This window comes from Talpa occidentalis, unplaced genomic scaffold (assembly GCF_014898055.3).
Source record: "Talpa occidentalis isolate TD23 unplaced genomic scaffold, MPIMG_talOcc4v2.1 talOcc4.13, whole genome shotgun sequence".
Taxonomy (NCBI): Eukaryota; Metazoa; Chordata; class Mammalia; order Eulipotyphla; family Talpidae; genus Talpa; species Talpa occidentalis.
Window position 1 is genome coordinate 52,366,102 of NW_023601322.1, and position 27,989 is coordinate 52,394,090.

General features: G+C 38.5%; 1 protein-coding gene, 1 long non-coding RNA gene and 1 pseudogene across 3 annotated transcripts in view; 2 read left to right on the top strand and 1 right to left on the bottom strand.

The window, feature by feature from the left end:
• The first annotated feature begins 1,092 nt into the window (after positions 1-1,092).
• LOC119243218 (uncharacterized) lies at positions 1,093-24,347 on the top strand. Its single transcript, XR_005124657.2, has 3 exons — positions 1,093-1,244; positions 3,006-3,140; positions 24,099-24,347. It is a non-coding gene; the product is annotated as an uncharacterized LOC119243218 (long non-coding RNA).
• On the top strand, positions 13,301-14,273 carry LOC119243217 (S-adenosylmethionine decarboxylase proenzyme-like; annotated as a pseudogene).
• The window catches only part of PTPN2 (protein tyrosine phosphatase non-receptor type 2), a 94,734-nt gene continuing 89,480 nt past the window's right edge, over positions 22,736-27,989 (bottom strand). The window contains exon 10 of one of the 2 annotated variants that reach the window (XM_037508879.1): positions 22,736-23,102. In XM_037508879.1, the coding sequence (XP_037364776.1) occupies positions 23,081-23,102 (22 nt within the window). In that variant the 3' untranslated portion in view covers positions 22,736-23,080. The remainder of the gene's footprint in view (positions 23,103-27,989) is intronic. The other variant, XM_054694228.1, reaches the window with a different exon arrangement.

Here is a 27,989-nt window from a genome sequence, read left to right on the forward strand (position 1 = left end):
CAGGGGTAGGACATCCAGTCATTTGTGGCCTTAAAAACTCTCCTGTTTCCCAAGCTCCCCTTTGCTAATAAACCTATTGTTGTACTCTGAGCCTGAGTTGTGTCTTGCAGTTGTGAGAGTTTGTGGGCAAGGATCCACAAACCTTGACTACCCTCAGTTTTTACATGTGATCAATGACACTGCAGAGTAAAGAGTAATAAAACTTTGGTTTCATATCTTTAACCAATCAATACCTTTAACCAATACCTCAATGGACCACTTTTACCTGGAAGACTAGCTTAATGTTTTGCTGTAAGGCAGGTTGAATATGCAAGTCAAAAATTAGTTCAGTTATAGGAAGATGTTAATGCTATACCTAAATTGTGATCTGTGTGTTTTGTACTAACAGCAAGATCGCTTATGTCGATGTGTATGTCCATATACCCAGGTGGGTGTCCACCTTTATATATCCCCACCTACCTATTTATAATTTTTTTAAGATTTATTTATTTATACAAGCACTGGGTACAGACAGAAGTGCGGGAGGGTGAGAGAATTCATCAGAGCGAGAGGGGAGAGCAGAGCAGGCAGACTGACGAAATACACTGCTGAGGGAAGCAGCGGGCAGCAGGAGAGGTCTGCGTGCCATGTGGGACCCTCGCCCGGTGGCCGGGGATCGAACCGGCGCTGCAGAGGCTGCGGGCAGCTTCGCAACCCAGCGTTCAACCACTGTGCCACCAGGGAGGCCAGTCTCTTCTTTTCTCTAGGGTCTGGTGTTGTCTACTCCAGGGCTGGCATCACCTCCCCTTCTCAAGAGATTGGCGTTGTCTCTCTCCTCAGCTCCCTCTGACCCTTGCTTATATCTTCTTTCAGGGTGACCCACCCACAAGTCTAACTGGACCATTTTTCAATCCTGTGGCTGATTGGACCATTTCTCAATCAGCTCATAGCACCTGATTGGTCCATTCCACAACCCAGGAAGTGCACTTTACATAAAAGGGCTCTCAGGAGCAACTGCCACAACCAACTTGTGGTGAGAGGCTGAGTCCTGGCAGCAAGTCTGATTGGACCATTTAGCACCAATAAGCTCATAACTCACACCTAACTGGTCCATTCCAAGGTCTCTGAGGAGCAACTGCCACAACTGACAAAAAAGCAGTTACTGAGCTCTGAGGAGCAACTGCCACAACAGACTTGTGGTGGAGCAGCAGGTTGAAAACACCGCTGCTCCTGAAGGCTCCCACTGCTGAGGTGGCTGGATTCTGGTAAGACTTTCTCAAAGTATTTTGAGATATGTAATCCTAGTATATAACTGTAAGCAGTGTGGTGCCTTTGGAATACATCTCCTTGACTAGACTGAACTACATTTCCCAGAATTTGTTTCCTTTTATGTTTCTAGTTGGGAATACCATGAGAGACATACTTAGGGGAGATTTGGAAGGTAGGTGTGAAGCAGTACGCATTACGTGGCTTGTTCACATTACCTGTGGGCTCACATCATGGGAAAACAGTGGGCTGCCTTGTCCACCCTCGTGAAACCAGGCGTTGGGTCAGGAATAGACATCGATCGGCTCTACGACAAATGGCACTAGCTTCTGTGGCAGGACCCCAGTAGCTGTTGTAAGCGCTATCACCAGTTTCAGTCCACTCTCCTGTGTCTAGCTCATGCTTGTGGGTTCCCATTTCCCATGCCGCCCCCTATTTTGCATGCCTGTGGCAATGCCTACCTTCTGGACTTCAGACTTCAGCTAAGTGGAGATTTAAGACAACAGCCTTAGAGAGTGCTTACTGGGCTCCCACAATTGATTAATATTAAATCCCTGTGATTAATAAATTCATTTATGCATACAAATACACTCATAACTCTGCTTGATCCTTATAGATGGCAAAATTTAGTACCAGAAATAGAGTTGTTCCGGAGGAACAAAATCTTAAAGATTCTCTGAACTGGGGCCTCCCTGGTGGCACAAGGGGTTAAGCATCAGCACTATGAAGCAACCTGCAGCTGCTGCAGCACAAGTTTGATCCCCATCCAGAGAGGTGACCCACATGGCGCAGCAGACCTCTCCTGTCTTGCCCCCTGCTCCTCAGCAGTGTATTTCATCAGTCTGCCTGTTCTGTTCCCCGCTCTGTCTCTGGTGAATCCTCTCACCCCCTACACCTCTGGCCTGCCCCTCAGCTCTTATATGCATAAATAAATAAATCTTTGGGAAAAAAAGATTCTCTGAACTGATTCTGAACTTTCTAGAATTGTTTGTCTGCATAGATTCGAAGGTATTAATGGTTATTTTTCTAGTAATTACAGGGACACTGTAGTCTGTGTCATGCCCTGGGACAATAGTTATGAATTATCATGTATAGGCTCTGAATTATCAAGTATTTGCTGTCACAGAAAACTTCAGTAAAAATGGGTACGGCTAGTTGTTTTTGTGCTAGAGAACTTAGGGTAAAGAGAGTGAACGCCAAGGTTCTAAATTCTCAGTTCAAAGTTCACATAAGAAATTTGAAAGTTCCACCGTGTGAGTCCTTTGCATATCTTTGTGATCAGTCCCTCAATCTGAGGGGGTGGGGGGAAGCAAATATTGTCTAAAAAATTAAAAAAAAAATAAGTGTTAAAATAAAAATAATAAATTAAAAAATATATGCTCTTTAAAAAAAGAAATGCTGAAGAAAGTTCTTTAGCTGGAAAGGAAATGACGTAATTTTGTAACTTGCATGTACAGGAACAGATGGGCACCATTAAAACAATAAATATTTGAGTAAATATAAAAAAGCCATATATTTTTCTATGGCTACCTAAAAAAGAAACCTTCATCTCCTATATCTACAGAGTCAAGACTTTTGAAAACCACACCCAAAGTCTAACTTTAAGTGTGGCTAGACTAGTGTGAATTGAATGTCCAACCCGCCAGGATCTCACTGTTACCAGCAGCGCACTGTTTAGAGAGAAATGGGATGCAGACAATTGAATGGGGCTCTAATGAAGTAAGTGAATCATTAAGCCCTGACAATTTTTTTTTTTACAGAAGAAGGCCATTGAGTTTGGGCTGAGGAATTTACCATCTCCTTGCCTGCAAGTCATTGCTGATCTTCTCAGAACCAATCCTGATCCCCTTGCTTCTAGATCTAGAATTCAACTCAAGTCCCAGACAGTCCAGAGGGTAAGAAACAAAGTGTGACCAACAAGGAGTGCAACAAACTTTATATGACTTTGCCCATTTATACTGACAGAAATCTGGGAAATAAGTAGGAAATAGATTGCAAGATTTGAAATTAAGTTTGAAAGGATATAATGTGTTATCAATTCAAATTTATTGATATGGAATCATCACATGAGACTGCAGATTCAAAGTATTAGCTTAAGGGCTAGGAGAGGTCTAAGAGTTTGCTTGGTGCATTGACTAAAATATGGAACCAAAGAGTGCCCACGCTAGATGAATTGGGATGCCAGAACTTCCTTGTTCACTTTAGAGTAAAATAGCCAAAGATTCCTGGAGGCTGGGATGTGAGCGGATGGATGATGTAAGATCTGCTCTGGTTATGTAGCCACGTAGGCCACTTTGCTTCTTCTTCTTCTTCTTCTTCTTCTTTTTTTTTTAAATCACTTTACACTCTTCTTCTTTTTTTTAAGATTTATTTATTTATACAAGAACTGGGGTACAGGCCAGACGCACGGGAGGGTGAGAGGATTCACCAGAGACAGAGCAGGGAACAGAACAGGCAGACTGACAAGATACACTGCTGAGGAGAGCAGCGGGCGAGACAGGAGAGGTCTGCCGCGCCATGTGGGATTCTCGCCAGCCAGGATTGAACCCGTGCTGCAGAGGCTGCGAAAGCTTCACAGTGCGGCGCTCAACCACCTGCGCCACCAGGGAGGCCCAACTTTACATTCTTCTTAACATGGCCTATGTATTTTTTGCCTGGAGAAAAACAGCTTGTATGAAAATTCGTTGGTCAGCATGGAACCAAAACAATTCCAGTGTTTGAAAGCATGTCATCCTGGTTGTCTTTCTCCACGGTGGGGTCTATTCCTGTCATGTAAAATTGACATTTCCCTCAGTGTTTTGACACTCTGTTCCATGTTTTGCTAAACTTCTGATCAACTCATTCTTTCTTTAACTATAGAAAACTAGATTGTACCAGTGTTATGTTGAGTTGGGGATCATTTTGCCTCTTTAAGTGACATTCAAAAGTTCTGACATCATACATCAAGTAGTTTGACAGTTCAATTTTCAGGGTGTGGTAGTTTTCTCTATTTCTCCCCAAGTTCTTAGAGGATACTTGACTATTGCTTCCATATATTATTTACAATTAATTATGATGAATTTGGCCAAGGGTCTCTTTTGTCATCTTTCCAGTATTTGTTTTTTCCTATCACAAAATTATTTGAGCAGGGCCTCCCTGGTAGACTTGGGGTTAAGTCTCAATGCTATCACTGCTGTGGCCAGAGTTCAATCCCTAGCCAGGGAGGTGACCCACATGGCTCAGCAGACCTCTCCTGTCTCACCCGCTGCTCTCCTCAGCAGTGTGTTTCAGTAAATCTGCCTATTCTGCTCCCCACTCTGTCTCTGGTGAATCCTCTCACCCCCTGCACCTCTGGCCTACACCTGTTTTTCTACACACACACACACACACACACACACACACATCTTTAAAAAAACACCAAATGTGCAAATCAAAACCACAATGAGATACCATCTTACATCAGTGAGAATGGCACATATGCAAAAAACTAGCAACAACGAATGTTGGCGAGGATGTAGAGAAAAAGGAACTCTCCTGCACTGTTGGTGGGAGTGCAAACTGGTCCAACCACTATGGAGAGCTGTGTGGAGATTCCTCAATCTACTAAAGATAGAGCTTCCATATGACCCAGCAACTCCACTCCTAGGTATTTACCCAAATGACACAGAAACATTAATTCAAAAGGGCACTTGCACCCCTATGTTTATGGCAGCACTAATAATGTGTATGGCAGCACAATAGCTAAGCTATGGAAACAACCCAAATGCCCAAAAATAGATGACTGGATCAAGAAAATGTGGTATATATACACAATGGAATATTACTCAGCAATCAAAAAAGATAAACACATGCAATTTGCAGCAGCATGGATGGAGCTAGAAGGGATCATGCTCAGTGAAATAAGCCAGAAAGAAAAAGAAAAATACCAGATGGTCTCACTCATAGCAGGAATCTAGAAAACATAAATAAGGGACCAGGAAAAAGGATAACTATAATAAAGTAAAAATCAAAATCAACAAGCAACTATAAACCAGAGACACACTATGTGGGGGTGGGGAGAGGAGTGATTGGGGTCAAAATAAGAGGGGGGGGTGCAATTGTATTGGGAATATAAAAAAATCATTTAAAAAAACACCAAATAAGTCAAAATTACTGAGCATGTGCCAAAAATGCACAATTTGAGAGCATCAAAAAGAATAATAGCTACATGTGTTGAAATAGATTTAAAAAGATATGAACCTCAAATGATATTTTTTAAGAATGAAGACTTCTTTTTTTAATATTTTATTTTATATAATTCTTACATCATTTTTCATTTTTGCACAATGTATGCAATTTCATTTTGGTTATATTCCCCATACAATTGCACCCCCCCCTTATTTTGACCCTAATCCTTCCTTTCCTTGCCTCTCCCCTTCACCCCATAGTGTGTCTCTGGTTTATAGTTGCTTGTTGATTTTGATTTTTACTTTGTATTAATTAGTCTTTTTCCTGGTCCCTTATTTAGGTTTTCTAAATTCCTGCTATGAGTGAGGCCATCTGGTATTTTTCTTTTTCTTTCTGGCTTATTTCGCTGAGCATGATCCCTTCTAGCTCCATTCATGTTGCTGCAAATTGCATGTGTTTATCTTTTTTGAAAGCTGAGTAATAGTCCATTGTGTATATGTACCACATCTTCTTGATCCAGTCATCTATTTTTGGGCATTTGGGTTGTTTCCATAGCTTAGCTGTTGTAAATAGTGCTGCTATAAACATAGGGGTGCAGGTGCCCTTTGAAATTAATGTTTCTGTGTCATTTGGGTAAATACCTAGGAGTGGAATTGCTGGATCATATGGAAGCTCTATCTTTAGTAGGTTGAGGAGTCTCCACACAACTCTCCATAGTGGTTGGACCAGTTTGCACTCTCACCACTAGTGCAGGAAAGTTCCTTTTTTTCTACAACCTCGCCAACATTTATTGTTGCTAGTTTTTTCAGTATGTGCCGTTCTCACTGGTGTATGTTGGTATCTCATTGTAGTTTTTGATTTTCATTTCCCTGATTACAAGTGATGTTGAACATTTTTTCATATGCCTGTTGGCCAGTTGCATTTCCTCTTTGGAGAAATTTCTTTTTAGCTCTTCTGCCCATTTTTTGACTGGCTTATTTTCGTTTTTGTGGAGTCTCATCAGCTCTTTTTTTTTTTTTTACAGATTTATTTATTTATTTATACAAGCACTGGGTACAGTCAGAAGCATGGGAGGGTGAGAAAATTCACCAGAGCCAGAGCAGGGAGCAGCGCAGGCAGAAGGACGGAAGTACACTGCTAAGGGGAGCAGCGGGCGGCAGGAGTGGTCTGCGCGCCATGTGGGACTCTCCTCCGGTGGCCGGGGAGCAGTTGGGAATCGAACCAGCGCTGCAGAGGCTGCAGGCAGCTTTGCAAACCAGTGCTCAACTGCTGCACCACCAGGGAGGCCCTCATCAGCTCTTTGTAGATTTTTGTGATCAGTCCTTTATCATTAGTGTTGTGTGCAAAAATGTTCTCCCAGTCGGTGGGGTTTCTCTTTGTTTTGGTTATTGTCTCTTTTGCTGTGCAGAAGCTCTTTCATTTGACATAGTCCCAGCTGTTTATCTTTGCCTTCACTATCACTGCTTTGGGTGATGTGTCTCTAAAGATGTCTTTGAGGTGCATGCCATGTAGTATTTTGCCTATATTTCCTTCTATATATTTTATGGTTTTAGGTCTTAGGTCTAGTTCTTTAATCCATTTTGAGTTGGTTTTTGTGCATGGTGTGAGGTAGTAGTCAAGCATCATTCTTTTGCATGTAGCATCCAGTTTTCCCAGCACCATTTATTGAACAAACTTTCTTTGCTCCAATGCATAGTCTTTGCTCCTTTGTCAAAGATTAGTTGACCATAAATCTGTGGATTTATTTCTTGATTTTCTATATGGTTTCATTGGTCGGTGTATCTGTTCTTGTTCCAATACCATGCAGTTTTGGTGATTATGGCTTTGTAGTATAGTTTGAAGTCTAGGAGTGTGATGCGTCCATTCCCTTCTCTTTTTTTCAGGAGAGCTTTGGCTATTCGGGGTTTTTGGTGATTCCATATGAATTTCATCAATAATTGTTCTATTTCTTTGAAGAATGTCATTGAAATAGCACTGAATCTGTAAATTGCTTTTGGGAGGATGGCCTTTTTGAGAATGTTAATTCTTCCAATCCATGAGCAGGGGATGTCTTTCCATTTCTTTGTGTCTTCTTCTATTTCTTTTAACGGTGTTTTATAGTTTTCTTTGTATAGGTCCTTTACTCTTTTGCTAGGTTTATTCCCAAGTATTTGATTTTTTTTTTGTTTTAATAATAAAAGGAATGTTTTTTTGATTTCTTCTTCTTTAGATTTATTGTTTGTGTATAGGAAGGCTACTGATTTTTGCATGTTGATTTTGTATCCTACCACTTTACTAAACTGATTGATGAGTTGAATTAGTATTTCTGTGGAGTTTTTGGGGTTCTCTATGTATATTATCATATCATCTGCAAATAGTGATAGTTTGACTTCTTCCTTGCCTATTTGGATTCCTTGTATGTCTTTCTCTTGTCTTATTGCCCTGACTAGGACTTCCAGTATTTTGTTGAAAAGCAGTGGTGAGAGTGGACATCCTTGTCTTGTTCCAGATCTTAATGGGAATGCTTTTAGCTTTTCACCATTGAGAATGATATTGGCTATGGGCTTGTCATATATGGCCTTTATGAAGTTGAGGTATGTTCCTTGTATCCCGAGAATTTCAAGGTCCTTTATCATAAGTGGGTGTTGTACTTTGTCGAGTACTTTCTCAGCATCTATGGATGTTATCATAAGTTTTTTTATTTCTTTTTATTGATGTGTTGGATAACACTGATTGATTTTCAGATGTTGAACCATCCTTGTGTCCCTGGAATAAATCCTACTTGGTCGTGGTGAATTATCTTATGGATACATTGTTGGATTCTGATAGCTAAAATTTTATTGAGGATTTTTGCATCTGTGTTCATAGAGAGATTGGCCTGTAGTTTTCTTTTTTTGTGTTGTCCTTGTTCGGCTTTGGTATTAGTGTAATGTTGGCTTCATAGAACATGTTTGGTATTATCCCTTCCTTCTCAATTTTTTGAAAGAGTTTGTGAAGGATAGGCACAAATTTGTTTCTGGATGTTTGGTAGAGTTCACTTGTAAATCCATCAGGTCCTGGGCTTTTGTTTTTGGGAAGGTTTTTGATTACCATTTCAATTTCACTGCATGTAATTGGTCTGTTTAGGTGTTCTATTTCTTCTTTATCTTTTTCTTGATGTGAGCTTCTATTGCTATATATTTTCCTCTTATTACTGCTTCTGCTGCATCCTATACCTTTAGGAAATTGGTGTCCTCCCTGTCATTCAACTAAAAGAATTTTTTAATTTCTTCTTCAATCTCCTCATTAGTCCTGTGGTCTTCCAGTAGTGTGGGTTTCAATCTCCATGAGGTCGGAGAGTACCTTGCCTTCTTTTTAGGGTTTATTTCTAGTTTGATGCCTTCATGGTCAGAGAAGATGGTTGGTATGATTTCAAACTTGGTGTATCTGTTGATGTTTGTCTTGTGTCCCTGTATGTGATTGATCCTGGAGAATGATCCATGTGCACTTGAGAAAAATGTGTACTCAGATTTTTTTGGGTTTAGTGTTCTATAAATGTCTGTTAAGCCCAAGCACTCTAGATCCCTATTTAGAGCTTTAGTGTCTTTACTTATTTTTTGTCTCATTGATCAACCCATTGTTGATAGTGGTGTGTTGAAGTCTCCTACTACGTATGTGTTTTCTCTGATGTCTGTTTTCAGAGATGGTCATAGTTTTCTGATATATTTTGGTGCTCCTTCATTTTGTGAGTATATGTTAATGAGTATTTATTCTTGAAGTACCATCCCCTTGATCATAATGTAGTGACCGTTGGGGTCTCTTTTTACCTTTATGAGTTTGAAATCTGTTTTATCTGATAGAAGTATAGCTATTCCTGCCTTCTTTTTTTGTCCATTTGCTTGTAGGATTGTTTTCCATCCTTTTACTTTGTGTCTATTTTTATCTTTTGTAGCTAAATGTGTTTCCTGGAGACTGCATAAGGTTGGGTTTTGTTTCTTAATCCAGCCTGCAACTCTGTGTCTTTTTATTGAAGAGTTTAGTCCATTTACATTTAGAGTTAATATTGATATGTTAGCATCTGTATTTACCAGTTTGTCTTTCCTGATTTTATTTATTTATTATTTAGTAACTTTTTTTTCTTTTCTTTTTTTTTTGGCCTTGTTTTGTTGTTATTCATTCCTCTGTTGTTTCTGGCTTTAGGACTCCTTGTAGTATTTTTTGGAGTGGGGGTTTAGTTGTAATGAAATTCCAGAGCTTCTGTTTGTCTGGGAAGGTCCTTATTCTTTCTTCATTGAGGAAGGAAAGCTTTGCAGGATAGAATATTCTTGTTTGACATTTGTCGTCTTGGAGTCTGTTGACTATGTCCCTCCACTCTCTTCTTGCCCGTAGTGTTTCTTCGGAGAAGTCTGATGTCAGCCTGATTGGTTTTCCTTTGAATGTTCCCTTTTTCTTCCCTCTTGTCAGCTTCATTATTTTTTCCTTGTCTTGGATTCTTGGGAGCTTTACTATTATTTGTCTTGCTGTATTTTTCCTTTCATCATGGAAGTTTGGTGTTCTTCTTTCTTCTTGTATGTCTATTTTCAGCTCCTTCTTCACGTTTGGAAAGTTCTCTTCAATTAATTCCTTGAATATTTTCTCTGTTTCTGTGTCTCTTTCTTCTCCTTCTGGGATTCCTATAACTCTTATATTTCCTTTCCTCATGGAGTCAGATAGTTCTGAAGTCTTTCTTCAGTCTTTTTCATCCGTACTTCTCTTCCTTATCTGTTTTGGTTCTTTTTATTTCTGTATCTTCAAGAATGTTTATTCATTCTGCCATTTCATCTATTCTGTTATCACTGCTTTTCCCAGAGTTCTTTAGGTCTTCCATTAATCCTTTGATCTCCTGCATTTCTTTTGCTTCCCTCTTTAGGGACTCAATTTCATTCTTCTGAGCATTGTTTTCCTTAATGACTTCTGTCAGTATTTTAATTATGGCAATTTTAAATTCTCTTTGTGGAAGGTTCAGAAGTTCTTCTAAGTCACTGTTGTTGCAATCTGGTGGGTGGTTTTTTTTTGTGGTGTCTTTTTCCTGAGGACTTGCTTGGTTGCATGTGGTTTTTCCTCTCCCTGCTGCTTGCTTTCTAATTTGTCCTATGTGTTGGGACACAGTGTCGCTGGTACTGGCCAGCATCTTTTTGGTGTGCTCTTTCTGGGATGTCAGAAACTAGTGGTCCAATCAAGTAAAAAAGTGTTATGTCTGAATTCCGGTAGGGCAGTAGTACCATGAATATGTTAGTAGTTGTTGTCACAGAGAATCTCCTCCTTCCGTATTTGTTTTTTTTTTTTTTTTTTAGATAATAAATTTTATTGTTATATTCCCCATAAAATTGCAGCCCCCCCATTCTGACCCCAATCCCTCCCCTCCCGCCCCCGCCCCCCTAAAAGTGTCTCTGGTTCATAGTTTTTTGCTGATTTTGATTTTCACTTTCTTATAGTTATTCATTTTCCTGGTCCCTTATTTAAGTTTTCTAGATTCCTGCTATGAGTGAGACCATCCGGTATTTTTCTTTTTCTTTTTGGCTTATTTCACTGAGCATGATCCCTCCCAGCGCCATCCATGTTGCTGCAAATTGCATGTGTTTATCTTTTTTGAATGCTGAGTAATATTCCATGGAATATATATGTACCACATCTTCTTGATCCAGTCATCTATTTTTGGGCATTTGGGTTGTTTCCAAAGCTTAGCTATTGTAAACAGTGCTGCTATAAACATAGGGGTGCAGGTGTTCTTTGGAATTGATGTTTCTGTGTCCTTTGGGTAAATTCCTAGGAGTGGAATTGCTGGATCATATGGAAGCTCTATGTTTAGTAGGTCCAGAAATCTCCACACAGCTTTCCACAGTGGTTGGACCAGTTTGCACTCCCACCAACAGTGCAGAAGAGTTCCTTTTTCTCCACACCCTTGCCAACATTTGTTGTTGCTAGTTTTTTTAATATGTGCCACTTCCGTATTTGTTTTATTCTGAGGAGGCTTTTATGGACGACAGTCTACCCTGTGGTGGCTGGATCTCCCGGTAGGCTCCAAATCACTGAATCCCCTTCTGGGTTCAGACTGGTGGCCAGACCGGTATGGGGAGGGACTGGGCTGTGGGGGCTTTTCAGCTCACCTCTGGCTGTGGGCACAGCCTTTTCCCAGCTCCACGCAGTCTAGGTGTGTTGCAGACACACAAAAGGTCTTTGATTTAAAATGGCGAGTTGGAACGGCACTTCTGTGCACACTTGGTCTGCCCCGGCGGGCTAACTGGATCCCCCTCTGGGCTCCGGCGGCCAGATTGGGACTAAGAATGAAGACTTCTTTGGGTCAACAGGCTCATGAAAAAATACTCATCATTTATCATAAGAAAATGCACATCAAAATCATAATGAGATGCCATCTCACACCTATAAGAAGAGCCCATATCAAAACAGGTGTTGATGAAACTGGAGAAAAAGGAATCTTTGTACACTGTTACTAGAAATGTAGTTTGGAAAAATGAGGAGATTTCTCAAATTATTAAAAACAGACCTGTCATATAATTCAGCAATTCCACTCCTAGGTATATATTTTAAGAATATAAAAACACTAATTTGAAAAGATATATGCACCCCTTTGTTTTCTGCAGCACCATTTACAGTAGCCAAGATATGGAAACAACACATGTGCCCACACACAGATTAGATAAAGAAGATGTAGCATATATACACTATGGAATACTACTCTGCCAAGAAAAAGTTTGAAACTTTGCCATTTATGACAACATGGATGAAACTGGAGAGGGTTATGCTAAGTAAAATACATCATAGGGAGAAAAACAAATATCAAATGATTTCACTTGTATATGGAATACAGAGAAACAAAACAAAGGAAAGACAAAGTGAAAACAAAACAAATCTTTGGATTCTGACTGCAGAAGGGAATGGGCATGGGAACAAAGGGTAGAGAGGGTAACATGGACTGTAATGGAAGGTTATTGGTGTTTTGGTTGTGGGCATGGCATGGTAACTTATTTGAACCTATATCCCCAAAACATATACAGTGTTATAAACCAATGTTACTTCAATTTTAAAAAGAAAAGTCTTCCACAGTAAGGCCAGTGACATTGTGCTTATAGGCATAGACTATACGTAGTCTATGAGTTTTAATGGGAAACAGTTGAGTGCAAGGGACTGAATGTGTCTGTCTCTTTTTATAATTTAATTTAATTTTATATATATTTTACATTGTTCTTCCTTGCTTTTTTTTTAAAGATTTATTTATTTATGCATACAAGAACTGGGGTACAGGCCGGAGGTGCAGGGAGTGAGAAGATTCACCAAAGACAGAGTGGGGAACAGAACAGGCGGACCAGCTGAAACACACTGCTGAGGGGAGCAATGGGCGAGTCAGGAGAGATCTGCTGCGCCATGTGGCTAGCTCCCTGGCCGAGGAGCGAACTCATGCTGCTGTGGCTCATGACTCATGCTGCAACTTCATAGGTTGCATCTCAACCCCTTGCGCCACCAGGGAGGCCCTGTTCTTCCTTTTTTACAAAGCATGCTTTCTCCTTTCAGGTATAGTCCCCACAAAATTCCTATCACCAATTCACCTGTGCACCATCTCCATAGTCCCTTGTGTAAGAACACACTCCCTCCCCCGTTTTGATCCCTCCCTCTCCCCCTCCTCTGCACAGTGTCTCTGATTAATAGTTGCCTGTTAAGTTTGTTTTTTAGTTTATTATTATTTTTTTCCTGGTTCCTTATTTGGTTCCACTACATTCCTCCGACAAATCAAACAATCAGATATTTTTCTTTTTCCTTCTGGCTTATTTCAATGAGCGTAATCCCTTCCCTCTCCATCCATGTTGCTGTGAATGGTATGAGTTTCTTTTTTGATTGCTGACTCTTTCCAAAGACTCAACTTTTGCTCACAGAAAAAAAATTATACAAAAAAAAAATATTAACACAGCTGAAACAATCTTCATTAGTGGGAGAAAAGATTTAATTTAGGTGATTTTCTGTGGTTGTTTGTTGCTCACTAGTCTCACACAGATGGAAGGCGCACATACTTCCCAATGGACCAAGAAACTGCCAGAGGTTTGGTTGTCCAAGCAGCAACCCTAAGATAACCAAGCATCAGGAGCTCTTTGCACCATCCCAAGGTCCAAATGAGATATGCCTTTGAAGTAGGTATAATGTTTAGTCGTGAGTGTGACAAATACTGACAAGCAGGGAGCTGTGTGCTCATTGAGAGGAGCATGTTTATCTGCCAGTGATGTTTTATCCTGAACACTGGAATTTACAGGAAGAAATAGAGTTTCTTAATGCAGTTTTCCCAGATGGAGCAGCATATTGAGTGGGATGCATGAATTCTGACTGTTGGCACGTGCATACTTTGAATTTCCCAGAGCCAGGCTATCAGTCAGCCAGATCAAACCCTGGAAATTCTGATAAGTGAGTTTGATCCAGCAGTTATGGGCTAGTTTTACAGGAAAGGCAGTGTTACCATAAAGGATGTCACTTGTGAGAGTGGAATTCATGATCTGACACCAGCTTCTGTCACTGATGCCACGCTATTCAGTCCTCGTGTGTATGCAATGAATGGAATTAAACCAGATGCAATTTATTGGACTATTCAGATCACTCCAGAAACAGAATTTTTTTAATTTTAGCTATGAAACAAACTTAAGTCAGTTCTCCTGTGATGACTTGATGAGGAATACTGTGGAAGTCTTCAAGCCAAGAAAAAATCCATGACCATCCTGTTTGTAAATCAAGTTCTAAATGCTGCACAGTGCTTTCTTTGCCCCAGAAGAGTGAAGGTTTTAAACATCTTGATTGCCAGAGTGCTATCTATGTTCAGTGATTACAATTTGTTTTTACCAATTTTTCTGAGAAGCAGCAACAACAGCAGAGTTGATTAAGAAAATGAAAAACAGGCAAAAAGGACATATATAGAAGGTAGCAGTTGCTCTTTAAATATTGATACCAGGGACCATGCTTTCCACAACCACCACCTTGTAGTTATAGAAAGGCCTGCATGTAGCGACAGTGGAGTCACTTTGGGTTGTCTTATATATCAAGGATTTAGCCATCTTGCATGAATGCTCTCTCTGTGTTTAGGTATTACATGTCCTGCTTGCTGTGAAATTGAAGTGATGATTAAAAAAAAAATCTTTCGCTATATGAAACTTTATTGTACAATACTGTGAAAACAATTCAATTTGGTTCATGCATAGTGTAGTAGTTATTGAATGTTATTGAAACCTGTTCTACTCTATACAGATGCTTTTATTTTATTTTAGATTTATTTATTTTATACAAGAATGGGGGTGCAGGCCAGAGTCACGGGGCAGTGAGAGGATTCATCAGAGACAGAGCAGGGATCCCAACAGGCAGACAGACCAAAAACACTGCTGAGAGGATCAGCAGGCGAGACATGACAGGTCTGCCGTGCCATGTGGGTATCTCCCTGGCTGGCCAGGAATCGAACCCCAGGAATCGAAGCTCTCTCTCTGCAGAAAGCTTCAAAGCACTGCGCTCTACCTGCTGCACCACCAAGGAGGCCCTATACAGATGTTTTTGTAACAGCAATTAAGTTTTGCTTCCACAATTGTACTTACCCAATTTGTCTATTACTATTTTCACATTATTGTTTCTTGAACTTCTATTCTGTTTTTTGTTTAAACTCCTACACAATGGAAAAATGTTTTATTCATTTCTGTATCCCCTATATTGCCTAGCGCAGTGGTGGGCACCAATAGATACTTGTGAAAGATATGAAGACCAACACTAGACCAGAAGGAAGATTTATGCAACTGACCTTGCCATGACACAACTTTTTTGCATAATTTAATACACCCAACTTTAAATTATTTATTTATTTTTTACATCATTCTTCATTTTTATACAATGTATACTTTCTCATCTCAGGAATAAAATGTATGCTTGTATTTTATACAACATATGCTTCCCACCCCTGTTTTGATCCTAATCCCTTCTCCCCTCCTGCAGAATATCTCTGGTTTATAGTTGCCTGCTGGTTTTGAATTTTACTTTATTATAGTAAAGTACTATAATATTTTATTATAGTAGTATACTTTTTTTCCTGATCCCTTATTTGGATCCCCTACATTCCTCCTATAAGTGAAATCATTTGGTATTTTTCTTTTTATTTCTGTCTTATTTAATTGAGCATAATATCTTCCAGCTCCATCCATGTTGCTGAGAACGACATGAGTTTTTTTTTTGATTGCTGAGTAATATTCCATTGTGTATATGTACCACATCTTCTTGATCCAGTCATCTGTTTTTGGGCATTTAGGTTGTTTCCATATCTTAGCTATTGTAAATAGTGCTATAATGAATATGGGAGTGCAGGTTTCCTTTTGAATTAATGATTTTATGTCCTGTGGGTAGATCCCAAGGAGTGGAATTGCTGGGTCATATGGTAGGTCCATTTTTAGTAATTTGAGGGTCCTCCACACAGATTTCCATAGTGGTTGAACCAGTTTTCATTCCCACCAGCAATGTAAAAGCATTCCTTTTTCTCTACATCCTCGCCAGCATTTGTTGTTATTTATTTATTTTTTTTAAATGTGCGTCATTCTTACCGGTATGACATGATATGAGCTATAGTTGTTTAAATGAAAGTTTACACTGGTTCTTAAAATGAAAAAACAAACTACATATCTACCTTAAAATTGTAGTTCTTTTTAAAATTTATTTTTATGTTCTAGTTTTATTCATGTAACATTTTAATTTTACTTATTTATTTTTTAAAGATTTATTTTTATTTAAACAAGAACTGGGGTATAGGCCAGAGGCATAGGACGGTGACAGGATTCACCAGAGACAGCGCAGGAAGCAGAACAGGCAGACGGATTGAAGACACAGCTGAGGGGAGCGGCAGGCAAGGCAGGAGAGGTCTGCGCACCATGTGGGAATCTCCCTGGCCAGCTGGGAATTGAACCGGCACTGCAGAGGCTGCAAACAGCTTCACAGTGCTGTGCTCAACCTGCTGTGCCACCGGGGTCGGGTGGGGGGGGCCCTCATGTAACATTTTATTTTTCTTTGCAGATTATTTTTAATTTAAATTGTGGAATTCTTACTTCTTTTGAATATATTATCAGGCTGTTATTCCTCTTCCTGTTCCTCCTGTGGGCTGCCTATAGAGGGTATAAAGAATGGTATAAAGAATATCCCTGGTATAAAGAATGTCCACAATCCTCTGTAATATAGGGTTATCCCCCCCACCCCCATCTCTGGCAAACTGATTCAATGTCCTGTAGCTTTCTTTAATAGAGATCTCTCCAAATCGTTCACGGTAAGTATCAATACACTGAACTGCTATGATTAGTTCAGCGGGTGGCCGGGGATCCGAACCAGCGCTGCAGAGGCTGCTGGCAGCTTCGCAGCACAGTGCTCAACCACTGCGCCACCAGGAGAGGGCCCCTATGTTTTTCTTTTGATTAGACTAGAGCTACTTGCTTTGGGGAAGAAGTTATGATGCCACTTTCATCATATCATGCCAAGAATACTTACTATTAACATAACTGTCAATGTAACTCTATAAATCTACACTTTCTGGGTGAGGGCCTAATGTATCTTTTATCCTTTGGGTAATAGTAATATTGACACCAGTAAATATTTAGGTGTCAGCCACTGTGCTAATCAATTTAGATGCCTCATCTTTATTCCTCTAAACAAACTTACAAAGTATAGATATTACTATTATAGATATTTCCTGCTATTGGAAATTTTGAGTTAAGACCACTTTTCCTTTACAAAAGATCTACATTAATACCTGTTCTTACTAATTGAAAGAAATCCAAAGATTTTTTTGCTTTTACAACAGCAGGCATACTTACACTAAATACAAAATAAATGAGTATTGTTTCTGGGTCCAGATAAAACCAGATATTCATTACCTTGGCATTTTATCATTTAAATTTACTCAAAGTCAGTATCAGAAACACTTGTGAATTAATAGTAAGAATAATTCAGGTACTTTAGTAACTTTATCCAAAAAAATTTCAGTGGAATAATTTATTTTGATTTGTATACATTCCTTTTCTTTTTTTTTTTTAAAGATTTATTTATTTATTTATTTATTTATTTATTTATTTATTTATTTATTTATTTTTTACAAGCACTGGGTACAGTCAGAAGCGGGAGGGTGAGAGAATTCACCAGAGCCAGAGCGGGGAGCAGAGCAGGCAGAAGGACCGAAGTACACTGCTGAGGGGAGCAGCGGGCAGCAGGAGAGGTCTGCGCGCCATGTGGGACCCTCCTCCGGTGGCCGGGGAGTAGCCGGGGATCGAACCGGCGCTGCAGAGGCTGCGGGCAGCTTCGCAACCCAGCGCTCAACCGCTGCGCCACCGGGGAGGCCCTGTATACATTTCTTAATGTTGCCTAGTTTTTTCAAGAATCAGTTCATAAAAGACATCTGGACATCTGGATTATGTAATGCTATATAATGAAAATCAGTTGCACTATTATGCTTATTCTGTATGTGTTTTCTACCTTCCACTCCAATCGTGACTAGAGTAGTGATATTTAAAATGCACAGTACAAAAATTGACACTATATGTGTCAATTTTAAAAATAAAATGGCCAGTTACTTTACTAGCACAGTGAATTTATTCAGGAATAGCAGGACTGCAGTCCAGGATGTGCAGTCTATAGCACCCAAAGGCAAGTCCACAGAACAAAGAAAATCTTCTTTTTCTAGAAGAAAGGAGGGACTTGAGAGGGTCCATTCAGTTGAAGTTTATTGGATGAAAGCACAGGTCTAGGGTAATGACAACCTCTCATCGGTGGAACTGAAGTTTCTCACTGACTAACCTGTTTCTAGGCAAGAAGGAAATCGTTTTCCTTGTTGAGGTATATAGAAAGTTTCTGCCTATGATTGCAAAGAACAGTGAGCAACAGTTTTTAAGAGCTTCATGCTCTGGCCCTCCCAAACTGTTTTAAATGAGGTTCTTTATTTTCACATGTGATATATCCTGCCACTATTGTACTCTGGTTATTGATCGAGTAGTAAAGCGGTGAAATATAGACACTTTGTTTTGTGCTGCTTGGTATACTGGGCCCAGAATCGTAATGAGTAATTTTACCCCAAGCCAAACATATTTATAAGGCATCAAGCTTTCTGCTTGGACCTCAGCAGAAGGGTACATGGATTTTGTGTGGGTGACTGAATTCCACTTAAACAGAGCAGCAATATGCCCAATGGAAGTACTTATTAGGACCCTTGCAGCTATGCACACCCATGCAGCCGGATTCTGGCAAATGAGATGAACGTGGAAGTAGAATGCCAATTTCATGGAAACTTAATGGAGAGGAGCCCTGGAGGGATGTTGCTCTCCTGGGATGAGGATGTGATAATTGGAGCTCCCGCAGCTATCTTGGTGCTTAATTATTGAGAATAAAAACCATTTACTATAGAGTAGAAAAATAGAACCTAGTATATGGTTCCCTGAGTTGTCTTGAACTACATTATACCTGAATTTCTAGCCAGTATAGGCCATTCTTTTTCCCCATGTCTGTTAGTAGCAGCCACAATAGTTCTTAACAGCTATGCCATGTGATCCTCCATGTTTCAGATTAACTGACAGCATAAGGGCTGTTAGTGTGTACGGGAGCAGTTCTGGCCCATTCTACCTTCAATTCCATAGATGGCCACTGATTTTGCAGCATGAGAAGTCTATGAGACCTCAGATTCCTCTTGGGGAGCTCAGCCACAATTTCCATTGGGGATTCATGATGAGCAAGAACACATCTAAACACATGTCTAAACAACACACCTAAACAACACATCTAAACATCTAAACCTGCATTTCATCAGGCTGCCTGTTCTGCTCCCCGCTCTGCCTCTGGTGAATCCTCTCACCCTCCCGCGCATGTGGTCTGTACCCTGGTTCTTGTATGCATGAATAAATAAATCTTAAAAAAAAAAAAAAAAAAAAAACTGCTTCCTTTAAAAAAAAAAAAAGTCAGGAATTGAGCACAAATCTTGCTATTACGGTTTGCTCTTAGAGTCCCTCACCACCCAAATGTCTCTTGCCACATGGTGTCTGGTCTCCATCTGAGAAGAGCTCACTCCTTGGTTTCCCAACAGTCCCTCCAAAGCAAAATCATAGTGACAGGGTTTTCACACCAATCTCATTTTGGCAAAACTGCAGCATTTCCAGTGGGGCTAGGTCTTGTTGGGAAGATTCATCCAAAGACCCATAAACTTAAGGTGAATTCCTGATTCAATTAAGAAAAACTTTTTTCAAAAGTAAGGTGATCATATTGAGTAAAGGCAGAACATTTTAGAGGCACTTCTTCGGCCTCAAGAAAACTCAGGTTATGTGCCTGAGTCAAAGACCACAGGGCAGGGTTTTACCAGATCTGGAAACTCTTGATTCTTGTCTTGCTACTGTTCTTTCAAAGCTGGGGCTACCATGGTGATACTAAAAAAACATACACTAGCAACACAGGCACTTCTAACAGTGTTTCAAATGTTGCACTCTCCTTCAATCAAACTTCTTATGAGGCCACATCCTTATCTAAGGAGCAGCTGGGTCATTGCCCAAATATTTCTGAATAATCTGTCTCTGATTTCCCTGGTCTTGAAAGGCCATGTCTCCACATCTAAGTAGGTACCTCTATTCATTTCTGTCACTGCACATATCACCACTTTCAATTGCATATACGCTTCTATACAGGCTTAACTGTCCCGTGAGCTTCAGTACATCATGTTTTCTCCCCTTATGTCTAAATAAGCAATGCCTAGTACAGAGTTTGCAGAGTAAATATTCAACAAATAAGGAAAGAATTCCAGAGTTTGGCATAGCTGCAATTCAGGGTGCTCACTAAGGTCAGACAGGTAACCGACAAATGAAGAAATGGTGATACATGCTAGGGGTGTGGAATTTAAAATGACAGCAAAATTTCTTAAGGTGTCATTAGAGACTTTTAAGGGGAGGTATCACTTGGGAGGTTGTGCAGAGTAAATTGGTACAAAAAGGTGCGTCACAGTTGGCAGGGATATCTATTGCTATAACCCATGTGTGCAATGAAGGTTTACACTAAAAGCAGTAGTGGGAGAACTCTTCAATGTGGAGGATTTACAGAACTTTTTGACTGACTAGATGTGGAGCCTAAATGGAACAATTTAGAATGAATTTCAGATTTCTGGTGGAGGCACCAAATAAAATGTAAAACACAGGAGGAAGATGGGATGGGATGGAGATATCATCCAATGTTAAAGTTAAGGAATTTATACAGTGACCACTGATGGACCCAAATATATGCTCAGTAACTAGACTGGAGTTGAAGAAGTTGCATATAATTAGCAGAGAGATAGTAGATGAAGATTTGGGCAAAGATGAGATCATTTGAGGTGTGTTAAAATTATAAAAATCAAAAGCCCCCAAAATTGGGAATGCCAATACTCAAGAGTAAGGCAGAAGAGAAACAATCAACAGAATGAAAAGGCACCCAACTGAATAGGTGAAAAGCTTATTTAACCATGTGTTTGATAAAGGGTTAACCTCTAAAATATGGAACCCCTACAACTCAATAGTAAGGAAATTAATAACCCAGTTTAAAAAGCAGCCAAGAACTTGAATAAATGTTACTCCAAAGACGGACAAATGACCGATAGGTACATGAAAATAAGCTTAACATCACTATCATGAGGAAAATGCGCACAAAACCACAGTAAAATATCACCTTTTCCGCTAGGATATTATTTATGTATAGACAGTGCCCTCCTACTTGAAAGATGGGATGCGGACTGATTCATTACTTAATCAGAGCTTTCAAAAATAATAAAGACAAGTGTCGGTGACGATGTGGAGAAACTGAAAATTGTTTCAACACTATGGAACAGTATGGAGGGTCCTCAAAAAATTTTCAGGAGGGTAATAAGATCCAGCAATGCCACCTCTGGTTGTTTATTCAAAATACCTGAAATCAGGATCTCTAAGCGATTCTAGCACTCTCATGTTCACTGCAGCACTATTCATAACTAAGATGAAAACAGCCTAGATGCTTATTGACAGATGACACAAACACAAAATGGAACATTATTCAGTCTTGAAAAAGGAAATTGTGCAATATGCCACAATGTGGATGAACCTTGACATTATGCTGCGAGAAAAGCCAGTCACAGGAAGACAAACACTGCATGAGTCCTTTTACATAAAGTTATCTAAGATAGTCTAATTCACAGGATCTAAGAGTAGAATGGTGACTGTCAGGGGCCAGTGAGAGGGAGAAGTGAAGGGTTAATAAGCACTGGACATAAACTCAGTTGAGCAGAGTGAAAAAGCTTGACTAGAAATGTACTTGCACAGTAAGTTAAAAAAAAACTTACAAAGACTTAAGATGAGAAAAACCCAGAAGAGAGATTTTATAAAAGTCTAAGCAGAAAGCTTCAGGGAAGGTGTTCTTGAGATTGCTATCAATGTCATAAAAGGCAAGAATGAAGAATGAAAACTTAATTTGTTGTAGAACAAGCTAAGAAGTTTCTGGGTCATTTTCAGAGTGATAAAAAGAAAGTCAGACACTTAATGTGGTAAAGATTATATGGCAAATGAAGAAATAGAAGTAGCTGAATATAGCTTTTTCAAGCTTTATTGACACAATGGGAAGATTTGCTGTACTATTTTGTGGTAAAATAATTTCTTCATGTAGCCTTTTAGGAAAGACTCTGCACTGATAGATGTAGGCCTGAGTTTGCTTACTAAATGTAAATTAAAAGTCCAGGAAGACAAGGCAGAAAAGAACATAAGGCAAGTCACATTTTCAATAGGTGAAATAGATGTATTCAATGAGTGGTATTACAAAAACACTCACAGTTGGCAAAACAGAAAACAATTGTGAGTTTTATCTTTAAAGTGACATTCACATGATGCAGAGATTTGAGTATCTCTGAACAAAAATATTACTATTAACTTAAAACTGATTGGATACATAACCCAAGTCCATCACTTGATTGGGAAATTCGTAAAGCAATCAAAAGCTATTCAGGACAGAGCCCTTGTGGAAATGCTTGTGGACCAGAATTCATACTGATTTTAAAAAACTGCACTATTGCTGTACTTAATTGAAATTAATTTTGACATTAAGGCAAGATATTATATATTTTCCCAAGTCAAAAAAGAAATATTCTAACTTTTCTTTTGTTTCTAACCTATATTGAAGGTTAGAATATCTAACCTATATTGAAAGATATCTAACCTATATTGAAAGATTAAGGGGCAACCAAAGAAAAATCAAAGTAGGTGACCAACACTTTGAACCAATTTCAATTTCTAATTATAAAACTGAGTGCAAATCCATAAAAGAACATTATTTGGAGCAGAGTTGTCCTAAGATAATGCACACAAACCAAGGCTATTTAATAAAAATATTTAATGCTGCCAAAAAGTATAAAAATACAGTAGGAATGGCAGTACAATACAAAGTAGTATTCCCTAATTTATTTTTTTTACATCTTCCTACATTTCATATACACAGTAAAAAAACTTAACAATGCATCAAATTAGAGAGTTCTGCAAAGTCGTCTGCTGGTGGTGCTCTTCATTCCCTGGATGTAAGTTTACTTTGTAAACAGACAAATGTGAGGCAATCTACAGGTTTTATTAAGCCTCACTTTAGTTTCCGGAGTGGGCTTCAGTTCTTGCTTTGCACATCAATGGTTCAAATTTATAGCTGCAGAATATTCTCAAGTCATGAATATTTAGGTGTCTGTCAATCTTGGCCTAAAACATAAAATAAGAAGTCATCTATTCAATTCATATTTACCAAACACACTGACATACATAGATGTACAGACATAAAAGGACTAACAAGAACTCAAAAGGGAACCAAAAAACATTCCAACATATCACAACCACACTAAGTGCTCCACTGTTATCTTAGTAAAACTGCTTATGTGCTCAATTTTCAAAGACTTGGTGGTGTGAGGTTAACTCATGTTAACACACCAGAATTCACATTCTTTTTCAAGAATCACTGAGTTTTTTTTAAGTCACTCTGCATAACATATTACTTTTATGTGAAATACTGACAGACAGACAGGTTTAAAAAAAAGTACCCACAACAGTTTAGCAAGATTATATGTGCTAGACTTACCAATACTTTGGATTTCAATGCAAAAGTCTAATCCAATTTGGGACCTCCACTGTATCATACTGCTAAAAATATTATGAATGTAATGTATGAACATAAATTTGGCTTATATCTTTAAATCATGGACTGCCAGAACATGCTTTTTGTCTTTTTGTCTTGAAGGATAACGCTAATGATTATAACATTATAGAACTGAAGTAACATGATTTAAGTTATTATCAATTACAAAAGAAAACACAGACATAAAATAATTGATAGATTTATTGTATTTTCATATGCCAAAAAGTAAAAGTTAGAGTTTAAACAAGCAATAGACAGATGAAATAGCTATTTTAAGGGCAGGCTAAATTTTTAATGTTATTTCACAGTATTTGTAAGCAGCTAACATTCTGAGGTATATGGTAATTCCTTTCTTTCCCTTATCACAAAAAGCAAAAACAAAAAACCCATCACTCAAATGTAATTTTGTAATTGTCTTTGCACATGTATATAAGTAGAAAATATAAATCACATCCACACATTTAGTCAAAATTGAGCTTCTTCCTGCCTGTTGGTACTTCTATTGAAGAAAGCATAGTAGTTATACACACTTAGGTGTTCTGAATACCTTTTATCTGCTTTTATAGAACTGACAAGAGAAATGTCAAGTCATCAAGAAGACATTCTCATTAGATGTCTGTGGGCCCCTACTACAGCTGCCTATTGCCATTATCAATGGAACCTGTGCCGAAGTGGTCGCAGCAGTGGGAAAGTCACTTCTTATTGATTCTGATGCTGCATACTATATACATATTTCCCATGCATTCAAGAAACCTGGTCTCTAAAACACAGGAACTTAATGCTATCAATTAAAGTGAATTAAATAATGGCTTGGTTTAGAGAATATTCTGCTATTTCTGTATTTCTCTGGTTCAGTGGTAGTTCAAACTTGATAAAAACTGTGATTTGCATCACTTAAAAATAATGAAGATTAACTCTGGACTTAAATATTTCTCTATTTAAATATTTGGTTTAAATATTCCATAAAAACAGAGTAAGTGTAACAAATTGGAAGAAAGCATAAAGTTTGGAATTAACTGGAATTCTACAGATCAGTTTGAATCTCAGTTCTCTAGTGTACAAGCTGTGATCTTGGGCAAGTTATTTATTCTTTGACTCAGTTTCCTTATCTGAAAGTCAGGATAATATGATGTATCTAGAAGAGTTACGCAGGTTAGATTTACATTATGAATTTAAAATGATCAGCAGAACTATAGATGTTCAAAATACAGTTGTCCCCCCAGCAGTGTATTCAAGATACTCTTACCAAGGATGAGTGATAATTTACAACTAAAAGATAATTTGAAAAGTCACATTTTTTTCCCTCTATAAATATTCTCAGGGATAAGACAGTGAGATGAACACACTGGGACTAGTGTTAACTATTTTTAAAAACTATTTGCAAGACTAAACAGACAAAATGGACTTCATTTTAGAAAAAATGTCCAATTTGAATTTTTTTATTTAACAAAGCAAAAATAAAATGGGCTCAAACAGATCAAATTGAATAAGCGGTGCCTTGTGCTATCCTTGGGCAAAGTGGCCCGCAAGCACTGCCTACTGTCCTTCCACGCACTGTCAAGGAGAGGTGCACGGGTCAGCTTTACAGATGGAGCCATATAACTTTCCAAGCCAGCTCCATGACTAAAGTCAAACTGTGCCTACCAAAGTTTTGCCACTACATATTCACACTGTTTCACTGAAAAGAATCATAAAAATTTCTCTAAAGAGAGTACTGCTTATAGGCAAAATCAACTTACCTACTTTCCCTTTCCTGAATTCACCAAACTCAAAGTAACTTTCTGTACAGTAAAAATTTGAAATATCAACAAGCATCATATGACCAAAAAAAAAAAAAAAAAAAACTAAGCCAAATCAGAGCAACCATAAAGAATAATTTGGTGTTTTTTCTTTACAACTTTTAAGGAATGCAGCTACCCAAAACATACTATGTAATGGAAAAACATATTATTACAGCATACTCTATAACACAGTATTAAATCCTACAATCCTCATATTCCACTTTTAGTTATAAAACCAAAATAGAATTCCAAAGATTGAAATTTTCATTCTCCAAATGGACTGCACAGAGATGCTCAGAGCTCTTTCAAATATTTTCATTGTTAGGGTGTTATTACTGATAAAAACAAAGCCTCTCAAGCCAGCAAATAATTCTTGTAAACAGACAGGGCAATGCTCTGTGATGGAGTAAAAAGCACACAACATGATGAGAGAATCAGCAATGATACTAAGAAAGAAATTTTTCTCCCAAGATGTTTCCAGAATCCAGTAGCCAAAGGAGATAACCGTTTCTCTGAAGACTGCTGAGGAAAAGCATTTGTGCAGAATTGCTCAATGTTGTTCTTGGAACAATCTGAACGTAGTGAATATTGAGAAAATTCCTGCTGCTGAGAGAAAAATGAGACAGCCAAATTCATACTATTTTCCTAGAAGTTTTTTCTTCAGAACACTACCTGAGAAAGTGGGTAACTTAAAATCCCCAAATCTGGATAAAGAATGAAATGGCTCTATTATAGCCAGGTACATGGAATACAGTGAGTGTGCAGTGTCCGGCTGAGGCTTCCCACCTGAGCAGGTGTTGTGAGACTTACACAACCCGAGTGTCTCCCCACCTTGACACCGTAACACTCAACATCTTCAATGGAAGAGGAAGTAGCTGTAATTCCTAATTATCCACTGTTGTAGTGGCTGTTGGTATTTTTGTCCCATAAACAGCTTCTGATTCAGTTGAAGACAGGAATAAGAAAAAATGGAATCAAGTCCAAACATGAACTGGGAAAAAAGATGAAGGAAAACAGGCCAACTCCCAGAATAATCATCCAGGAATGACCAAAATCGGTATTGTTAAGTCAGGAGAACTTAATTAGGTGGGAAGATATTATGATTCTATTTTTCAAAGTTTTATCTGTCATCTTTTTCTGTCACAACCATCTAAGTAAGTGAAAGTCAAATAAGGGCTGCTTAAAGTAAAAAGGACTTAGTTGTTGGCAGTGGACAAATGAGAACACAGCACAGACGGGTCTGCTATGTACTCAGTTCCAGGCAGGGAGGGACACATCAAGTTCTGACCTCAGCTACCCTGCCCCCCCTGGTTAAGTGCACTGCAGAGTGACAGCAATATCCTTCTTTTATATTCTCTGCCCTACTGACCTACAAGAACTAACTGGAAGAAAAAATAAGGCCCTGTTTAAGGAGCGATTCCAAGACTTATGCTGGAACACAGGAAGAAATGAGAGATACATGTAATGGTATTGGGTTTGTAACAGACTACATGGGAAAAAAAAATCTCTAGAAGATCTGTATCTTAAAGTAAAAATCAAAGCAGAATAATTAAAACTGCACAATATGCAGGCAGGAACTTAGGAAATCACAAGGATTCATTAAAAAAGAGGGTGTAATAGTGAATAAAATAGTTATAATTGGGTGATCTGGGTCTATTTATACAATCTAAGAGGGAAATGACTTACAGAAGATAAGTCTTTGAGAATTACCTTGTTCTAAAATATACTATCCATATGAGACTTTTTCAATGATAGTTCCACAAAAGGATACAGAAATGTCAAGTCTTGGGCAGATTATGGCTTAACAATTGCTATCATTGACACCTACCTTAAAAATTTGATGTGCGGATTAAACAGAATAATATTATAAAAAACTCTTAGCATAGTGCCTGGCACAGTAAATGGTAGTCACCATCACCCTGAATTGATGCTGAAAGCATAGAAGGAATGGACATAAAACTGGATTATTATTCCATGTCCCAAATTGCTTTTTAAATCAATATTCATTTTTTACTTCGTACCATCCAATTCTAGTTTATTTTAAACTAGAATTTTAAATAATTAGTACATGGCATCCACCAAAATTTTTACTGGCAAAAACAACACTATCTGTAAGGATCTGCTTGGAGGAGGAAAGATGATTAATTCTTAGAGAAGTTCATCACTAATTGTTCACTATCCTGAACACTTACAAGAAACACCACCCAGAAATACCAAAGGCAGACAAAAAGTAAAGTTGAAATATTGAGTCCAACTCACCCTGCAAAGGGGCCATGCGTGTATGGTTATTATAATTTGTTTCCTATAAGAAATCTTTACCTTTTTGTTTAAAGCAAGGCTGTCTTCAATAGAAATTTAACATGTTCTATCTATCCATAACATAACATGTTCTATCTATCTAACAAACTGAATTTTAGTAAAGATAAACCAAGGCAATTTGGAAAGAAAGATTTTAAACCAACAGTGACCTAAAATGTAAGGGTCTTAAGTCCTGAGCATAGGTTTAATGCAGACAGATGTAAAGAAAGTTCCCTCTTACCTCCTTTCCATTTAAAGGTTAAAGGACACAGTAATACTGAATTAGGACACAGGACAAGTTATACAAATCTTATTTAATATGTAGTACCACCTACATCCTGCTTTCACATTTTCAGCATAATTTAACACATTCAGAAA